This window comes from Mesoplodon densirostris, chromosome 10, assembly GCF_025265405.1.
Source record: "Mesoplodon densirostris isolate mMesDen1 chromosome 10, mMesDen1 primary haplotype, whole genome shotgun sequence".
Lineage (NCBI taxonomy): Eukaryota > Metazoa > Chordata > Mammalia > Artiodactyla > Ziphiidae > Mesoplodon > Mesoplodon densirostris.
The window spans coordinates 108,117,651-108,136,903 of record NC_082670.1 but is presented as its reverse complement, the minus strand read 5'-3'; the positions used below and the strand labels follow the sequence as shown (position 1 = coordinate 108,136,903).

General features: G+C 61.6%; 1 protein-coding gene across 5 annotated transcripts in view; it reads right to left on the bottom strand.

Moving 5' to 3' along the window:
* Positions 1-19,253, bottom strand: part of IQSEC1 (IQ motif and Sec7 domain ArfGEF 1) — a 68,447-nt gene that overhangs the window by 31,207 nt on the left and 17,987 nt on the right. For 4 of the 5 annotated variants that reach the window (XM_060109391.1, XM_060109392.1, XM_060109393.1 and 1 more), the window contains exons 2-3: positions 11,639-11,930; positions 5,799-7,045 (exon numbers count right to left, since the gene is read on the bottom strand). In XM_060109391.1, the coding sequence (XP_059965374.1) occupies positions 5,799-7,045; positions 11,639-11,930 (1,539 nt within the window). The remainder of the gene's footprint in view (positions 1-5,798; positions 7,046-11,638; positions 11,931-19,253) is intronic. The other variant, XM_060109394.1, reaches the window with a different exon arrangement.

Genomic DNA, 19,253 nt, shown 5'->3' with positions numbered 1-19,253 from the left:
ATCCATAAAATAGATAAGCAACAAGGATTTACTGTAAAGCCCAGGGAATTATATTCAATATCTTTTAACAGCCTATAATGGAATATAATCTGAAAAAAAAAAAACAACTAAATCACTTTGCTGTATACCAACACAATATTATAAACCATCTACACTTCAGCTTAGAAAAAAGAGAAGGAACTGGCATGGCTGGAACACCCGTGGGGCCTGCCCCGCGCTGCCTTCCTCCCTGAGGCCCTCGGCACCAGCCAGCCCAGACCCGGGACAGCACTCTGAGGGTGGTGCGGGCTGGAGCAGTGGCTCACGTCAAGGGGAATAGGACCCCGATCTGCAAAGACCCAACTCAGAGTGCTCGCAAGAGAGCCCCAGTCACTTAAATCGTCAGCATGTCCAGCACCAGCAGACGGCCCGGCACGGCCAGCACTTCTGGCTCTGCAGCCTCGAGCCAGCAGCTGGGGTCCCGCGGCTGGGCTCCCAGCAGCCACGCCTCCCAGGCCACCGGGAGGATTCGGCAAGATGCTGCACACGAAGTGCTCGGCACCAGCTGGCAACTTAACGCGCATCTACGCAGGCTGGCTGTCACCACTGTCCCCTTCACTAGTCACAACAAACGTAATGCACAAGGCGCACGGAATCGGGAGCCCAACCCGAGCTTTGCTGCTTACTGGGAGGCAGGCCAAGCCCCGAGCCCCGCGGATGTTGGAAGGGTGGAACCTCGGAGCACCCCAGCCTCGCAGTAGGGCTCTCTGTCGGCAGCGGACAGAGGGCCAGAGGAGCAGGCAGGCGGTGGCCCGGCGCTGGGCGGAGAAGACCTGCCTCCAAACCAAACGCAGGCCCTGGGTGGGGAGGGACCTCGGAGGCCAGGTGAGCAGCTCCCTGACCGTCCCGGCACACCAAGTAGTCTCCGAGGCCCGGCTTACGTGCTCCTCAGAGGAGAAGCCCTCACTCCCTTCCGAAGGCACCATTTCATCAGGGGCGGCTCTGGGGATGAGGACACTCGTCCAGAGTGGGGAGAGGGCTGGCCTGGCCCATGGTCACCTGGGCCCGCGCCCGAGGGCGACAGGGAGGGGAGAAGGATGAGGTGAGGGGCACAGGAGCAAGGCCCTCCCTGGGCAAGCAGGTGACAGGCCCGGTGAGGTCCCCCTGGGTGCCCCTCTGGGCTGTGGGGTGCGGACCCCAGCTCCCACCACTGTGGCGGCCCCCCGCAAATATGCGGCTCCGCCCCCTGGACTCTCAGTGCACACGCGAGGCCCAGTGAGTGGGCGGGGCCGCGGAGGCCACGCTCCAGGCCGCAGTCCCTGCACTGGGCTTTATGAGGGTGTGTTCAGGGGCCAGGCGGCGGTGGCGTGAATCCCAGTCTGGCCATCCACCGACTGTGGGACCTCGGGCAAGCTACCTCTGGGCACCTCAGCTCACCCAAACTGTAAAGCGGGCTAGCGACGGTCCCCTCCCTACGGTCTCCCGTGAGCACGGTGGGCTTGCACGACAGCACCGGGCACGTGTCAGCGCACGCGGGCATCAGCCACTCCCCTGCTCCATGCTGCTCTGTCCGCTAAGCCACCTCCTGGGTCCTCTAAGGCCCGAGCCCCAGGCGCCCCGGCACTGGCTCCGGATGCAGGAGCCCCGCGGACCACAACAGCTGCCATCTGCTGCACCCTGGACAGCGGCTCCTGGTTTCACGGTCTCTAACCCTCACCAGGCCCTGGGGGGGCCAGGAACCTCACAACCAGTTTCTGGGCACAGCCGGCGAGGCTCAGAGTGCAGGCCTGCCTCGGCTCCCGGCCCCGGCCCGGTGCCCAGCACTGCGAGCTGGACGTGCAGTCCTGGAGCCTGGGAGGCGCATCTGGATGCCAGGCAGATGGCGGCAGCCTCCTCTGTGGCCCCGGGGACAGCCCCTCCCCACCAACCTGTTTCATTTCTCGGGTTTCATTTGTTTTCCCTCTCTCCTCCCCAGCCGGCTACTCACCCACTTTGGATCCAGCGTTCAGGCCCTCCACGTACCCCCTGGAGGGGGTGGGTGTCTGTGCTGGAAAGCTCCCTCCTGGGAGTGGGTGGGACCTGAGAACTGTTTGGAAGGCAGCCTGGGTGTGGGCCTGGGGAAGGGCTGGGGAGGGAGGGAAATGGTGGGGGGAGAGGAGACCCACAGGGAGAGCATGCGGAACAGAGGTGGGCAGTGGACAGGTCGGGGTGAGAGAAGGATGCCAGGAAGGGAAAGGACAGAGGCGGTAAGTTCGGGCCTCCCAGGGAGGGGCCCCGGCCTCGGGCAGCAGGCTGCTCAGTGTCCATCCTCGCCCAGCGGCTCCAGGGCCTGCTCAGGGGCATCCGGCTCCCAGCTTTGCTCACCCTGCACAGGGCCTGGCCCTCTATCTACTCGGGTTGGACCGCCAGCCCTTTCTGGGCCTGGTGAGACTCGGGGGATGGCCGGTGGCCACAGCGCTGTGGTTGCGCCTTCAGTCCTCTAAACAACCCCCTAGGTGGACAACCAAGGCCGAGGAGGAGGAGGAGGAGACTGAGGACGGCCGGAGCTTGTAGCCGCACGACCTCCCAACACCTGCCCCGCACGCCACTCCGAGGAGCCAGCCTGCCACCTGCCCCTCTCTGCGTGCGAGACCCGCATCATCCAATGGCGGGCTGTGCAGCTGGGGGACCATCCTGGACCCATGCTGCCAGGGACGCAGCCGCCAAGCACGTGTGGCCGGTGACCGCCTGCACTGCAGCTTGCCACCAGGGGAGCTGGATGGACTGTAGTTCCCTTCAATCTGAACTTAAACACCACCTGTGGCTGGACCTCACCTCTGTCCCTCGACTTGTAAAGGGGCGAGGTCACCCAAGCTCAAGGGGCTGCAGTGCAAAGTCCACCAGGAGTTTTCATGGTCTTAACGAGCTGACTCTGAAATCCATGTGGAAGAGAAACTACCAACAAGACCCAAGACCACTTTTTAAAAGAACAAAAGAGTGGTTTCTGTCCTAATAAAAAAGCATATAAAACTGAAAGTCTGATGTGGGCAAAGGAACACACAGAGCCTCTACCCACTAGCGTGGAGCGTCGCAAGGGTCTTTATTCTGTTCAGGGCTGAGTCCAGGCCCCCTACACAGGGCCTGGCATGCAGCAGGTATTCAATAAATATTTGCCAAGTGAACGAAAGGATCCAAGCACAGGCCCTGTTCACGTAGGAATAAGATGGGATTTCAAGTCAACAGAGAAAGGACAGACTACTCAGTACACCGTGTGCAGACCACCAGCTAATTTACAAAGAACTATAAAAACTACACCCCTCACCTTGTACCGTTCTCCAAACCAAACGCCAGGTTAAAGTCCTAAAGGATATAAAACAAAACTAAGAAAGTCCTGAAGAAAATATTTTAAAACTATATTATGACCTGGGGCACAGCCTTTTAAAATAAAACATAAAAAAAACAAAGTAATAAACAAAGAGAACACTGATGAATTGATTACATATATACAAATATTGAATCATTATGTTGTATGCCTGAAACTATGTTACATGTCAATTCCACCTCGATTAAAAAAATGCAAAAAAAAATTAGTAACTTCTGTTAGACCAACAAAGCATACACAGAGTTAAAAGATATATAATTAAAAACCACTGAACTGTACACTTTATAAGGGTGAATTTTATGGTCTGTGAATTCTATTTCAGAAGTTTTAAAAAAAAAAAAGGCCAGTGACAGACAGGAAGAAAATATTTGTAATTACAAAGGATTAGTATCCACAATATATAAAGAACCACTAGTAAATCAAAATGAGAAATAACAGAAAAATGGACAAAAGATAGGAACAGGCATTTTGTAGAAGAAAAAACCCAAATGGCCGAAAGACACACATACAGATGCTGCATCTTAGAAGCAGGCAGAGAAATCCAAATTGAAACATAGAGACACTATTTCTACGCTTTGATTGGGGTGGGAAACAAGGCTGAGTGCTGTCCAGCGTGCGGGGAAACGGGCCCTCCAGATCCAGCTGCAGGCTCTACTTCAATGGACAACACGCCCACGTGAGCCCCAAACACCGCCTCCTCCAGCTATCCCCTTCCCCAGAGACACGGGAGCGTGTGGGAGGGGCAGGCCCACGGTCACTGTCATGTGGTTGGTGACTGTGAAAACACGGGAGTGAGGGGCCAGGCCACCCTGGAGAGCCGCATGTGGACCCCACATAGCAGCACAGAGACCAGGTGGCCCGCGGCACCAATGGGAACAGCCTCCAACAGCAAACCGCATGGCAGCATCGCAGGGGGGCAGTGTGTATGGCCTGGGCCCAGGTAACGTCAACAGGCGCCACGGGTATAGCAGAGAGGCTCGGGCCCAGCTCGCCACACGTCTGGCGCTGCAGAGCATCCTGTACACCCGCTCATCTCCAACTCACACTCCGTGAGGTGGACACTATTGGGCTCAGCGCCACCACGCAGATGAAGCCGCCATGGCAGAGACCGAGCTGCCCAGGGACACACAGGAAGTGTGAGGACCGGGGTCTGCACCCAGGCAGCCTGGCCTGGAGCCGCGCTCTGGACCACACATGCACAGAAACCCTAGCTGGAAGGCTTTCAACTTCTACACAGAGTGGAGAGTGTATTCAAGCGTTACAGGTGTAATTAAAAACTAACAGAGCCAGAAAGAATCTACAGAGACCAAGGTTGCTCGGGTGAGGGATGCAGCTTTTTCTGGCCTCCACCCGTCCACCCAGCTGGGACTCCCACGTCAGGACACAACGTCTGCCAGGGACAAGGGAACCTTGGGCACTGGGGGAGCCCCCAGGTCATCCCAGCCTCCCCCAAGAGGGTCCGAGATGATGCAGGAACTGGCTGTGCCTGGAAGCAGGTGGGGGCAGGCTTTCGGGACCGACCTCAGGATGGGCTTGGCAGCTCATGACCTCCCCGTTCAGCGCGCTGTTCTGGCCACGGACTGCGTGGCAGTGGGACTGGTCCTCACATGCAGATGGAGTCTCAGGAGAGCACCCCTGGCAGATGTGACGGGTCCAAGACTCTTAGTCCTTAGCTGATCGAGGACCAATGACCCCCAGCCGCTAGCGGCTCCTGTGGGACCGCACAGTTCCCCCATACCCGCCCTTCAGGATGGGTCTCTCTGAGTCCCCCAACCGGCACTGCCAGTTGCACCAGGGATGGCTCAGAGGTGCCCCCAAGACTCTCCACCCCCGTCTAGCAGAGGAAGTGGGGAGCAGGGAAGCACAGTGGACAGGTGTCAGTAGCCACCAAGCAGGCTGGCCACACCCCCTCCACGTCCCCCTCCCTGGAGAGGCCAGCGCCAGGCCGGCATCTGGTGACCCCAAATCCAGAGGCCCGGTGGATGAAGTGAGGAGAAAGCCGAGGCTTAACAACCAGAGCCGCCGGTGCCCGCTCCGAGGGACTGCTCAGCCCGCCTGCCCTTCCACTTGCTATTTTCAGCCGTGCTAAGAATAGTGAGCTTTAAATACCAGCCTCCTGCCCCAGACCTGCTCTCAAGGCTGCCCCGACGGTGCCTTGCCAGAACGCAGGGTGGCGGCCACGCCACGGACCCAACGTACAATCTCCCATAGGGTGTAGGGCCTACCAGCGCCCTGCTCCCGGGTGCAGGCCCGAGTCCAGGCTGCACGGACACGCGCACGGCCCTGCACCCGGGCCGCCCCTGCTCAAAGACCCCCGTGCCCGCACCACCCAGGGCCAGACGCTAGGGCCAGTGCGGTACAGCAGGCGGTACAGCGGGCACCACACCATGCACCCCCCCGACCCCGACCCCGGAGCCGCCCCTCATCCCGCCCGGGACGCCAGCGGCCGGGGACTCACTTGTTGAAGAGGTTGAGGCCGATGCGGTAGTGCCGCCGGCGGATGATGTCGTTGCTGAAGGTGGGCGAGTCCCAGCTGTTGCGGGTCTCCTTGTGGTAGGTCTGCTTGCTGAGCGTCTGCTCGCGCAGGCTGTCGCGGGACGAAGACTCGGAGCTGCAGTTGATGGTGTCATTGGAGTTGGATGTGCTGTTCAGGCTGTCGTTGTCCCCATCCGAGTAGTCCGACTCGGACTTGCTCTGCCTGTTGGCCGAGCCGTTGATGGCCAGGTGGCCATCCAGGGGCCTGAGCGCCCGGGCCCGCGGCTCCGGCTCCTCCCGGGGGAGGCCCCTGAGGGGCCCATGGGGGCCGTGCTTGGGGCTGCCCTGCGGCCCGCCCAGGCCGCGCTCGTAGGCACTCTGCCTCTTAAGCGAGCTGCGGTCCGAGCGGTCGCTGAGGTCCACGGAGCTGTCGCTGGGCGGTTCGATGGTGAGCAGTGGGAGGTGCTCCCCGCGCAGCCGCGGCTCCTGTGGCCCCAGCGAGGGCGTGCTCCGGCAGCTGGTGTCCGTGTCCCCCTTGTCGTCCTTGTGGGCCAGGGCCCAGTAGTCCTGGGCAACACTCCCGGGCCGCAGCCGCAGGTCCGACTCGGCGCTGGACGGCCGGCGGCCCGCCTGCATCGGGGGCAGGGGTGGCGACAGCTCCTCCTCGTCGATGTACAGGGTGACGTCGCTGTACGAGGCGGTCATCTCGTCCAGCTGGCGGTGCTCGGAGCCGTGCAGGGCCGGCGAGGGCTCGGCGTCCCGGGTCCGCCCCGCATCGGGCACGGGGGCCCCCTCGGTGTGCAGGCTGCGGCAGTTGAGCGCGTCGTCAATGGACTCGGCCAGAGACTTCACCTGCCGTGAGAAGGCGTCCTCCAGCTCTGTGATGGCATCCGCGAAGTCGCCGGCCGGGGCAGGGGCCTGGAGGGCAGGCGGCGGGCCCAGGTCTCCGCACTCGGCCGGCACCAGGGCCTCCAGCGGGGCACCCTTGTCGGTCAATGAGACCTGCTTGCCCTCGAAGTAGGAGCTGTGCACCTTCTCGGGCCCCTCGAAGGAGAACTGCATCCTCATGTTGGACAGCACGATGCGGCGCGACATGCGGTTCTCGGACATGGAGCTGCGCAGCCGCTCAAAGTTCTTGTTCATCTGGTATTGGCGGAAGGCTGTCTGGATGGTGCGGGCTGCATGGCGGGTCACGAGGCGGCCCCCATACTTCCGTTCTAGCATCTCCACCTGCGGGGGAAGGAGAGGAGCGTGAGGAAGGCCCAGGAGGCCCAGCGCGTCCCAGGGGTCAGACCCAGTTAAAGCAAGTGTTCCCTGCAGGACTTCTCAGAACCTTTAAAGGGTGGTGGTTTCCCAAAGTTCTCTGGCCACAGTAGCCTTTGGCCCTGGTGTACCGGGGCACATGCAGCTGAATGAGACTTGAAGGTGGCGGAAGAGGTGCAGGCAGTGCCTGCAGAGAGAGGAAGCCCGCGGCAGGTGCAGGTTAAGAGACCAGCCTGAGGGGCTTCGCTGGAGGCCCAGTGGTCAAGAATCCGCCTCCCAATGCAGGGGACGCGGGTTCCATCTCTGGTCAGGGAACTAAGATCCCACACGCCGCAGGGCAACGAAGCCCACGTGCCGCAACTACTGAGCCCGCACGCCACAACTAGAGAGAAACCCGCGCGCTGCAATGAGGAGCCTGTGCACCGCAGCAGAGGATCCCGCCCACCGTAAGGAAGATCCCACGTGACGCAACTAAAACCCGACGCAGCCAAAAATAATAAATAAATAAAAGTGAGAGACGGGGCCGAGACCCGAGCAGGCCCTGTGTGCTGAGCACTGGCTGCAGGCCTCCAGCCTCGCTTCCGCCTGTGGCACTGCCCGAGGGCCTGGGTCTAGTCCTGGCCCTGCCCTTGGCAATGGAGTGACTCTGAGAAGCCTTGGACCCTGCGGTTGCTCAGTCCCATCAGACGGACCTCGCAGGGCAGCGGTGGGCACAGGTGAGACAGGCCCTCGGCACATGCCAGCATGGGGCTGAGGAGGTGTAGGACCCTCAGCTGCACTCCTGGGAGGTGTAGACAGTTTGTGGGGGGCCCCAAGTCCCCTCCCTAACGGATGGGGAAACTGAGGCCCAGAAAAGAGGCCCAGCACACCCCTGGAGGCCTCCAGACACGGAGCAGGCTCTGTGAGCCTGGCAATGGGACCGGGCTGCAGGCAGGCAGGGGCGCTGGGACTCCCGTGTGCCACGTGGGCCTGTGAAGTCCTAGGCTCACGCCGGCCAAGGACTACGGACAGCCCCCGAGGGCCGCTCCCCGTGCCTGCTTCCCGAGTGAGGCCAGAGCCCGCTCTTCGGAACCCGGGAAAGCCCAGGATAAGGAGCTGGCTGGTAGGCCAAGCCGAGCCCTTGGGTGCTGGGCAGAGTGGCCCCTGATGTGGGTGGAGAGGCCTCGGGTCCCTGGGAGTGAGGCGTGCTCACATCCCGAGGGGGCAGAGCTGTGTGCTCCACGCGGGTGCCACGCCCACGCCGGGGGCAGGGGGACAAGGTCCCCACCCTCAAGAGGCCAAGGCCGTCGGGAACAGAGGCACACGCGTCCCTGAGCAAACTGCAGGCCGTGGCTGAGTGCGGCAGAGGGCTGCTCAGAGCCGCCCAAGGGTGGGTGGGAAGGGGGAGGGGGCTCCGAGCCTCACTCAGGACTCAGGGTGGGTCCTGGCCTCCCTGAGGGATGCCAGCTCCCCACCACCACCCCCACCGACACAGACGTGCAGCTCTCTGGGGCCCACAGAAGGGGGAGCGGCAGGCGAGGGGGAGCGGCAGGCGGAGCGGAGCGGCCCCTCGCAAGAGAGGAGTTGGGGGGCGGGGTGAGGATCAAAAGACTTTTCAAACCGGCCCTGGAGTCAGCCAGGGCGGGTCTGTTTTTCCTCTCGCCCTGAAGTTACTGAAAGGCATCCAAAGAGATGACCTCACTTCCGCATCTGTGAGCAGCGTCTGTTTTCTGGGTTTGGAGTGGAGCTCTGAAAGCCCACGGCGCCGACAAAGGGCCCACGGCTGAGCTCTGGGAAGCCTCTCCTCTCTGCCCTCCAAGGCCTGGGCTCCGGGCCCCTCGGGTGGGGAGGAGGGGCACCGCACAGGTCAGAGTGCGCTCCACGGCCCCTTCTCTCCTTCTGACTGGATCTCGCGAACCCAGGAGTGACACTCCTGGCCTGAGACCGTCCCCCAAGTCTGGGTGGGGACAGGAGGGACTTCGGGAAGGCAGACGTGGGCTCTGTGCCGCGTCGTCAAAGCCCCCTCAGCCCCTCCTACCGGCCTCCCCCCAGGGGACACACAGACCCAGGCCCGCTCTCACTCAGCTCCCGGGCCCACGGTGGCCATTCATTCTTCCTTCCGGGCCAGAACCAACCCAAGGCCCAGTCTGAACGCTCACTGGGGGTGCAGGGCAGGGACCCCAACCCGTCTGTGCTGGCCTGCTGGGCATCACCCTCACCTGACACAGCGTCTGGTCTGCAGAGGGACCCCAGGAAGCCCCCCGACCCCGGCAGAGGGGGACAGAGGCTCTGACAAGTGATGGGACGAGGAGCCGAGAGGCTCACCCTCCCACAAAGCAGAAGTGCCGCCCTTGCCAACTCAGGCCTCCTGCTCAGACACGAAACTGCCAGGAGGTGCAGAGGCTGAGGGCCAGCGGACACTGCTCGACCCTGCACTGGGCTCCTTCCACTAAAATGGGGCTTTGCGCCACCCAGACTCTACCCGCTCATGGAACCGGGCACCCTACCTTCCTCTGGAAACTCCTGGGTCATCTGTTCTGTTCCTATTTTCACCCTGCCTGCCAGGAGGCTCAGCAGAGAGTCGAATGCTCGGTGGCCCTCAGCATCACCTCCCCACCCCTCCCCTCTTCCCGGCCATCCTTCCCGCCAAGTGGTTCTGCCTCTGGCCTTCGTGCCTGCTGTTACCTCTTCCTGGAAGACCCCGTCCTCAAACACCCAGTTCTGACACCACCTTGGAGAGGGTTGCCCGCACCTCATCCAAGCTGTCTCCTCCCACAGGCGCTCGGCTTCTCTCCCCTCTTTCTTCATCCCCAGAGTTTGTATCACGCTCTGGAATTAACCTGTGTCTTTACTGTTAACCTGTCTCTGGACCACAGCGTCTGCTTGAGGGCTGGGGCCGTACCCTGTCCCCTGGTGACTCCCCGGCGCCCAGCATGGGGTCTGGCACACGGTGGGCATCGGGCTAATGTGTGAGGGATGAAAATGAACAGCTGTGGCCACATTGAGGCTGCAAGAAGCATATGATTACCTCCACAGGCCTCTCTGAAGTTTTCACCTTTCTCATTTCTATTTTAATGGTCCTGCTGCAAATATTTGTTACTATAAACTGTTTTTGATCCACTTTGGATATGGGTGAAACTGATAAATGGAACAGAGGCACCTGCCGTGGGCCTGGCCATGAGGCCACGTGCCACGAGGCCAGGGGTCTGTTTGCTCCCAAATATTTGCCTGACGGGGATCATCTGCTTCGGGCTTGGCCACTTGCGGGCCCCACCCCCTGTCGGTCCCAACTCACAGGCAGACAATGAAGACCAGGGCAGGTAGGCAGGGCTGTCCAAGGTCACAGGGCAGCACCAAGGACAGGGAGAGGGGGCCGGTACGGACTGTGTCGGCGGAAGACCCGCCCTGGGCAGTACCCACACACCGCACTGCTCCCCGCAGAAGTCTGGGGCTACACCAGGCCCAGACCTCTGCTCTGTAACAGACAAACAGTTAGACTGGGGAGCAAACAGAGGGTCCAGGCCAGGGTAGGTGTGGGAGGTGAGAGGGCAAGGTGACTTCTGCAACCTGGTGTCTGAGGGGCTGCCAGGCAGGTCCTACAGCCAGGCCGGGGCAGAGGCAGCCGCCTGGGCTCACAAGGAGACTGCCCACAGCTCAGTGCACAGGAGCTGGGGACAGCGACAGGCAGGCCGGCCCCGCACGCTGGCACAGCTGCTTCTGGCAGCCTAGGGGTGCTCCTGAAGCGTGGAGTTTTCTGTCAGAGGTTCACACAAGGATTCTCAGTAAAGTGCCTACTACGTGCCTGCACTCTGAGGGGCTGGGAGTGAGAAGCCTCCGTCCCCTCACGAGCTCTCACTCCCTCTGCCCCCCACCTGCCACCCAGCCGGGACCCCTCCCCTCTCTCCCATCAACCTAAGAGGCCAAGCGGGCAGGCCATGCGCGCCCGTCGCTCTGTACACACGTGCCAGCCCCACCGTGGGTCTGGGCCAAGGCTCCGGGGAGGAAGGGCAACCTGCAAGGAGGCGATTTCCCCCAGGACACGGGGCTGTACACTGAGGGGTGGAATGAACAGCCTGGCCTCACTGGCTGGGGATGGGCTCGCTGTTCGGTTCTGAGCACGTGCTCTTTCTGTGGTGAACTGACCGCCCCCTCCCCGAGGGCCCCTCCTGCAGACCTCCCAAGGTTCAGCTCTCTCCTGGATCCCAGGACATCAATGGCCGCCACGGAACCCACACGCACTGGGCACCAGGTCCTGACACCCAGCGTGGGCCCCGGAGCCCAGTGAGGAGGGCTGTGAACCGGGCAGAGGCCGAGGCCAGACAGGAACGTCCCAACAGGAACGTCCCACATCGGCTCCTTCCCTTGGAGCCCTCCACGTGTCGGGAGGAGCCAGCCCGGGCTGGGGCTGAGGCAGAGGCCACGTCCGCGGGGAACGGCCCCTGCCTTGGCGCGGCTGTGGAGCACACGGGGCCCCCCGCGGCCCTGGGCGGCCCCGGCAAAGGGCCGCGTCATCCGAGGCCGCGCAGGCACCGCAGCCTCCCCCAACCCCCAGCGCCTCTCCCCGCGTGGCCGGCCGCCTACCTGCTTGTCCTGCAGGTCGGAGGAGAGCTCATAGCTCTCGGAGAGGGACCGTGAGCGCTTGATAGCTTCCTCCTCGGCCTGCTTGCGCAGGATGGAGGTCGAGTGCTGCAGCTTGGGCCTCCGCGTGCGCTGCTGCCCGGGCGGCCCCGCGTACAGCCCATAGGCGCCCCCTGGCGCGTGCTCGGAGTGGTCCGGGCCCAGGCCGGCACCGGGCGCCGAGGGGCCCTGGTGGTAGGCGGAGGGGCTGTCCAGCGACGTGCCAGTCTCGCTGCTGGGGGCCTCGCCCTCGACACTGCAGAGAGAGGATGGGCCTCCGGTGAGCGGGAAACCAGAGCCCAGGGCCCCGCAGGCATCCCCCCGCCCTCCTACAGGTGGTCTCCAGGGGCGGCCGAGGCCGAGGGCCGTGACCCTCGCCGCCCCTTGCGGTGATTCTACTTTCTCTGTACAGCTCGCCCCTCCTCACAGCCAACACCCCTCCCTGAAGGACCCTGTTCACTGTGCGTCTCCCACGGGAAGGTCGGCCCCGTGGGTCCACTGACGAGCCCAGGACCTCGTGCGGGCCCGGCCCAGAGCAGGTGCCTAGTGACATTCACTTCTGGACAGCGGGTCCCGTCCCCTCCTCCCTCACCCCCACTGCCGGCTTTAAGTAAACCACCCTTTTTTTAAAAAAAAAAAACAACCAATAATTAACAATGGGGGAGTCAGGCATTGTGCTGGTGTTTGTTATGGGCTGAACTGGTCCCTCCCCACCAACATTAGCATACTTCAAGCCCTAGCAGCCAGCACCTCAGAATGTGTCTGCGTTTGGAGATTGTCTTTAAGGAGGTAACTGAGTTATTATGAGGTCATGAGGGTCCTAATCAAACTGACTGGTGTCCCCGAAGGCGAGATTAGGACACACACACACAGAGGGCAGACCTTGTGAGGATGCGGGGAGAGGAGGGCTGTCTACACGCCAAGGAGGGGCCTCCGGAGGAGCCACCCTGCCCACACCTTATCTCAGCCTGAAGCCTCCCATCGTGAGGCATCAACGCCTGCTGTTCAAGCCACCCCATCTGTGCTGCTGGTTACAGCCAGCTTGGAGACAAACACAGAGCTGTGTACACATTTTCTCTAAATCTTAAAGCCAGTCTCCCTCCAGAGGACGGATTATTAACCCCTTTTCCAGGTGAGGAGACTGAGGCCCACACAGCACAGGCCTTGTCCGAGGCTGCACAGGTAGAACGTAAGTGAGTCGGGATTAAAGCCCAACACTGGGGGCTCCCCTCCACCCCACCGCCCTCGTCCCAGGCCGGTGCAGATCCCTCAACCTTCCAAGTGCCCGGTGGGGGGACAGAGGGGTGGCTCACTCATCCCAAACGCATGACCTTAGAAGACTTGGGACACAGAGAGAAGGGAGAGACATGCAACCGAGTTTCTGGCAGCTTCTGGTGGCCTCTCCCGAGGCACCCTGCCACTCCCCGGTCCATCGGGTCCCTGGGGCCAGGGTGGGGTCCCTCTGGAAGTGGCCCAGGGGAGGGAAGGGCTCACAGACCCCGAGAGCTACAGTCCGTCCTCCAGAGGACCGCCTTCACAACAGTGGGAACGCCCTGCATTCAGCAGCCTCTGTGACCCGCCCACCTGCCCAGCTCCGCTCCCACTGTCCCCACGGGTCCCAGGGCCGGCAGAGCCACCTGCCCAGCGTGTAACATGCCTCCTGGGGAGGGGGCATGGGCACGGAGACCGTGGAGCCAGCACACCCCAGCCCACCTGGCTGTAAAGCCCAGCACGTGCTGCCCGGCGGGCCGTCTAAGAAGAGTGCAGGCCTTCCGCTCTGGCCCGTGGGGACACACAGCGGGTCTCCTGCAGCAGAGGACATCCCAGCCGGCGCCCAGGGGCTGGGGTGTGATGAGGGTCCTTCCGCGGGGAAGAGTCCTGGGTGCCTGGCCTCCATGCGGCTTTGGGTCAAGGGCTCACGCTCACTGCAAGGCCTGGCCCCTGTCGTGACCCAGGTGGGCCGCCCTCGGTGCCTCAGGCCCACCACCACTCGAGACCCTCCTGCCGTTCGTGGCCACCCGGCAGCAGCTTCCTCGGGGCCTCGTGGGCCTGTGTGGGGTGGTGGACGGGGGCAGGGACGGGCAGCACTGCAGACTCTCCCGTTCTCCTGATAAAGCCCACCACCCGGGACGGACAGCTGGAGGGGAGAGTGAAGGAGCCCACGGGCCCCAGAAGCGATGGACGCCCCGGACCCGAGCCCCGCCCCCTGCGCCGCGCCTCCCCTGGAAGCACTTCTGTTAGGGCCTCTTCTGTCCTTCCCAGCAAGAGGGTGACAGCAAACAGAACCATGTCCTTAAGGAGAAGCAGCCGGGCCTCAGCTCGCCAGGATTTTAAATCGTCTCTGAGCCCTGAGTCTGCAGAGGCCATGGGGACGGGGCGGGTTCTGTGCAGGTCCGAGTGGGAAGTCCCTCCGTGCCTCACGGGCCCCTCCTGCTGGGGGCCTGGACTCTCCCCCAGTGCCCAACGCCCCCCGACAAAGGGGGTGTCCACCCTCACGGGGAAGGGGCTTGGTCCCTTACCCCTACCCCGCCCGCGCTCACCTGATCTCGGAGCGACGTGAACAGGTGTCAACAGGTGAAAGGCCGTTGCCCTATCCCCCCGCAGTGGGCCGGGCCGGGCCGGTCTGGGGCAGAGGGAGTTGAGGAAGGACAGGCGGGGGACCGCCTCCGACCCACGGCCATGCTCTGCCCTGCGGAGGGGCCAGGCCTGGCCGCCCGGCTGAGCTCATGGACAGGACATCCGTGCGGAGTCCCTCCGTGTGGAGGCTGGGCCCCAGCAGGAGGGGCGCACTCGGGGTCGGATGGGGATGGAGGTGCTTGGGGGGACGCAGGGCTTTCTGGGGCTGTGCCAGCCCGGGGTTCCTGCTCTGCCCATGACCTGGCTCCCGACCGTCTCGAGCCAGCAGGTTCCAGAAGGTGCCTGGCGGAGAGGGCCGGGCCTCCTTCCAGGCCAAGAGAAGGGGTTGACAGTCACCCGCGGCCTCCCCTCCCCTGGGAGTCCAACCTTTGAAACACCCCTACCTGCCCACTTGTCAGCAGGTGTTCCAGGCCACCGCCACCGCGGCTCCCTGGATCGTCACTCATGCCCCCGCCTCTCTTCTCCCCACGGCGGTCAGAGCCATCCTGACCCAACGGGAGCCCCATCGAGGGCCTCCCTGATCCCCGTCACACTGGGAAGACACCGTCCTTCTGGCAATGCCTTCAGGCCTGACCTCGGCTGACTGCACTTTGGCCCCTCTTCCCCTTGCTCATTCTATTCCGGCCTCACTGGCTTCCTTCCTCTCTCCTCCCAGGGGCCAGGCAGGCCTCAGGGCCTTTGCCCTGGCTGTTCTGTCTGCCTGGAACGCTGTTCCCTGGGTCTCAGCACGCACCACACCTTCACCTCCCTTGGGTCTTTACTCAGTGCCACCTTCCAATGAGGCCCCCACTACTCGCCCGAGTTAAAGCCGCACCGCCCTCTCCCCAGCACCCCCAGTCCCACACTCCGCGGTCTGCCCACCGGCACACGCCGTAGAGTGTGATGGATTCTTCCTGTCTTACCTTTGCCGTCTGCCCCCCACATCAGTATCTGAGCCCTGTGAGGACATGGGTCGTTTTTCTGCGTTGCTGGCTGATGCTCCCCAAATGCTGACACACGTGCCAGACTGACAGGGCCCAGTGACGCCTGCCGAGCGAGTGCAGGCACTTCCCAGGCCAGCCACCTGCCGGTCCCGGAATGCGGCTTCTTACATCACCCCCTCCGGCACATCCCACCTGCCCCAAACCTAACGGGTGACGGCCGCCCATCATCACGCAGTGACGGAGCCAGAGTCCTGAGCTGAGTCACCAAGTTAGTCCCTCCCGGATGGCCAAAGCCCCCTTGGGGACAGATGGAATGGGGCCTTACCCTGTTCCATCTGTCCCCAAGTCCTGCCGAATCTCCGTGAATGGGGTCCCTTGAGCTGTGCAGTGTGGCAGCCCTTGCAGGCCCCAAACCAAAACCTCAAACCATCCCGACAAGAAATGGCCAGGCCGTCCTAGTGCCAGCAGCATGGCCCACTGTCCGCCACGAAAGGAGTGGACAAAAGCGAGCAGAGCACGTAGTGTAAGGACCCGCCTTGAGCCAGAGAACATCACTCCCTCTTGGTCCCAAACACAAGCGACACAGTATTACACACCAAGCGAGTCTCCTTAACCACAGCCAAACCCCTGGTGAACACAAGGGCAACGTGTGACGTGGAAACGCCTGGTGATGAGAAGCAGGGCACCAACAGATGCCCTCAGGACACGCGGCTCTAAATCTTTCAGGGCGTCAGCTAGACCTGCTCATTGACCTGCATTCCTGCAGGTGCTTGACCTGAACCCATGGGGACGTTTCAAACTCAGGGCTCGAAGCCCCTCTGTCCTGGTTAGCACTCGCTCTGCCCCCAGCTCCTTCCTGGGGGAGAAGGGACTGTCCCCTGAGCAGAACAGGCACCCCACAGCAGGATGCCCACTGCAGGCTGCCCCAGGGACACAGATCTCTGGCCCGGCCCCCAGCCCGCCCTGCACGCCTCTTCCTCACCACCGCGCTCAACGGACGGGAGCTCCACCTCTTGCCACCCAGGCCCTCTTTCTCTCTTGGGGAAGCTTCTCCCAAAGCCTTTGTCCATCAGCCAGGACTGGACACCCCCGAGTCGGTCCTCCGCTGCACACTGGAACTCGTGATCATGCACAGATTCCCGGGCCATGTGCACATCTAGGAATGGGCAGGCACCGTCCCAAGTCCCTGCCGTTCCCTGACAGTTTAGAGTTTCTGGGACGTTCCACGATAGTTAAGGCTGGTGCTAGCACTCTGAGAAAATGCTCCTGATCCAGCAATCCCTTTTCTGGAGATTCACGCGAAGGAAATAAGACCAATACGCAAAGAGGCGAGTACAAGGAATTCCACCGCAGTGTTGTTTCTAACTATAAAAACTTGGAAATAATCTAAATGCCTGTCAACAAGGGATTGATTTAAATTAATTATATATCAATATACTGGAAACAATGTCAAGATGGGGGAAGGTTTAGCTTGATGGCTGTTCTTATGAAAAAGACTGGGGGACCTTTTTGGCTGACATGAGTTTAATACAAGCCGAGAAGCCAGTCACTAACAAAAACGAGTAAAAAGCCAGAAGCAGACCCAGCCCTACCGTCCATTACAGGTATCGGATCATAGCAGAAGACCGTCTGAGCCCCAGATGGGTTCTTAAGCCTGGGCGCTTTTGTTCCCACCTTCTCCCGCCAGCCCAGGGCAGACATCGCTAATCCATCACAGACTCCCTTCTGCACGTCTGCCAGCACGGCGCACCACACGACCACGATGGACGCCAGCTGGGGGCGAGAGGGGCCCCATCTGCCAACCCCCATTACAGCACAAGGCGACCTCCCACCAAGGGCTGAGACCATGTAGCCAGGAGAACAGTGGCCAGAGGGGATATGAGGCCTGCGGTCAAGCCTCTGACGGGCGGACAGGCAGAGAACAGAGCAGATCCTGCTGCAGATAGAACTATGACCTGCATCGCCCTGCTTGAGAAAAAATGCTCTCATGTGGTCAGGGCTGCTCTGGAGGTGGTGAGCTCCCTGTCACTGGAGGTGTGCAAGCTGTGGCAGGTCAGACACCTGTCAGAGGTGTGGCTGAAGGACTCCTGCACTGGCTAGAAGCCGCCATCCATCTGCACCCCACTGCCCTTCACTTGCATTTCTTGGCCTCTGAGGCCACACCCAGGTATCCGTTCAAGTCCCACTTCCTCTACAAGGCCACCCCTGCCTGCTGTGGCCCCCGCTCCTGCACTCCCGGTCACTGTGGAGATCACATGGGCGAGTGTGTGTGGGGTCCATCCACCCCACTGGGAGTCCTGCTCTGTGAGGGCTGAGTCCCTGAAAGCCTCAGCCTCCGGCAAAGACCGGGACCCAAGACTGGCTCCTTCCCGAGAGGCCAAGCTCCGCACATTCACAACGGGGCCCCGAGGCTACAGAGCAGAAGGGGGCTGTGGGGGGGGGGAGCTGCACACAGAGGCGTCCACAGTGGCCCGGCCCGACCCACACCAGCCTGGGGACTCCGAGCTCTGCATCGCTGAGTTACCCCAGGCTCCTCCTCCCCTTCTCCAGTTTTCCAAACATGTCTTCTTGCCCTAGAGGCTGGTCTGTGTTATGTTTACGTGGGGAGATGGCTGGATCACAGCGCCCGGAGCTTCCGACAGCCCTGGGATGACGGAAACCACATAAGAACAGAGGACACATTTGAAGCCTCTCTGCCTTCTCTCTGCCAAGCGAGGGGCTGGACGGGCTCCTGGCCGCTGCCTCCTAGCCAGACGTCTGGGTTGGAATTCTGGCTCTACGGCTCACCAGCTGTGTGACCACAGGCAGGAATCCTTCCATGCCTCAGTTTCCTTTCCTGTAAAATGGGGGCAATTAGAGAGCCAACTTCACATGCCTGCTGTGAGGCTTTACAGAGTCGGTACAGGAAAAGTCCTTAAAAGTTGCTCGGCTCATAAAAGCGCTTTCTGATTGCTGTCTCCAGTTATTCTCTGACTGACAGGGCCTTGCCTGCATGTGCCAGCAGTTAGAAGTGGGTCACCTACCCTGCCTGCTATAGGGCCCCTCCTTCTGCGGACACCCCCTGAAGCACTGAGCCACGGAGGCGGGTGAGGAGCTCCCAGGGGAAGGCACGGGGTCCTAGAAAGGGGCCCAGGCCCCACAGCCGAGACGCCACATCGTGACTCTAGCTGGGGAAGGTCAGGGCAGGGGGCCCTCGGCCTCTTGAGCCACGTATGTCTAATTATGGCCTGTGAGGTCATGAATGACTTTTCTTTTTTTTTTTTTTTTTTTTTTTTTTGCGGTATGCGGGCCTCTCACTGTTGTGGCCTCCCCCGTTGCGGAGCACAGGCTCCGGACGCGCAGGCTCCGGACGCGCAGGCTCAGCGGCCATGGCTCACGGGCCCAGCCGCTCCGCAGCATATGGGATCCTCCCAGACCGGGGCACGAACCCGTATCCCCTGCATCGGCAGGCGGACTCTCAACCACTTGCGCCACCAGGGAGGCCCTGACTTTTCTTAAGAAAGATGTTAGAGGAGGCTCGGGGCAGAAGCAGGGACCCGCTGCCCACACCCAGCACTGATGATGCTGATGACAGAAAAAAACACTCATGTCTGCATAGTCAGTGGTGTTCTAAGCTGTACGTGAAGCTCATTTAGTCCTCCTGACCGCCCAACACACCCCCACAGGCACAGAGAGGTTGGGCCCATCCTGAGGTCACACAGCTCACGAGTGTGAAAGCAGAACCCAGGCAGCCTGGCCTCAGAGCCGACAAGACGTACGCCCTGTGCTTCTATGACTTCTGAGTGAAACACAAACACACACACACACACACACACACACACACACACACACACACGGGTTTGGGTTATACAGCAGCAACTCTCCTCTGTAAACCTGCTGGGTACAGGAGTTGGGTGTTTAACCTACGTGGCCTGTAACCCAACCACCATCCCTGGGGACTGAGGCGGGGGGTGGGTGGGTGGGTGCTAGGCCACTGTCCCTTCTGTAGATGAGGAACGTGGGGCTGGTGGAGCTAAGCC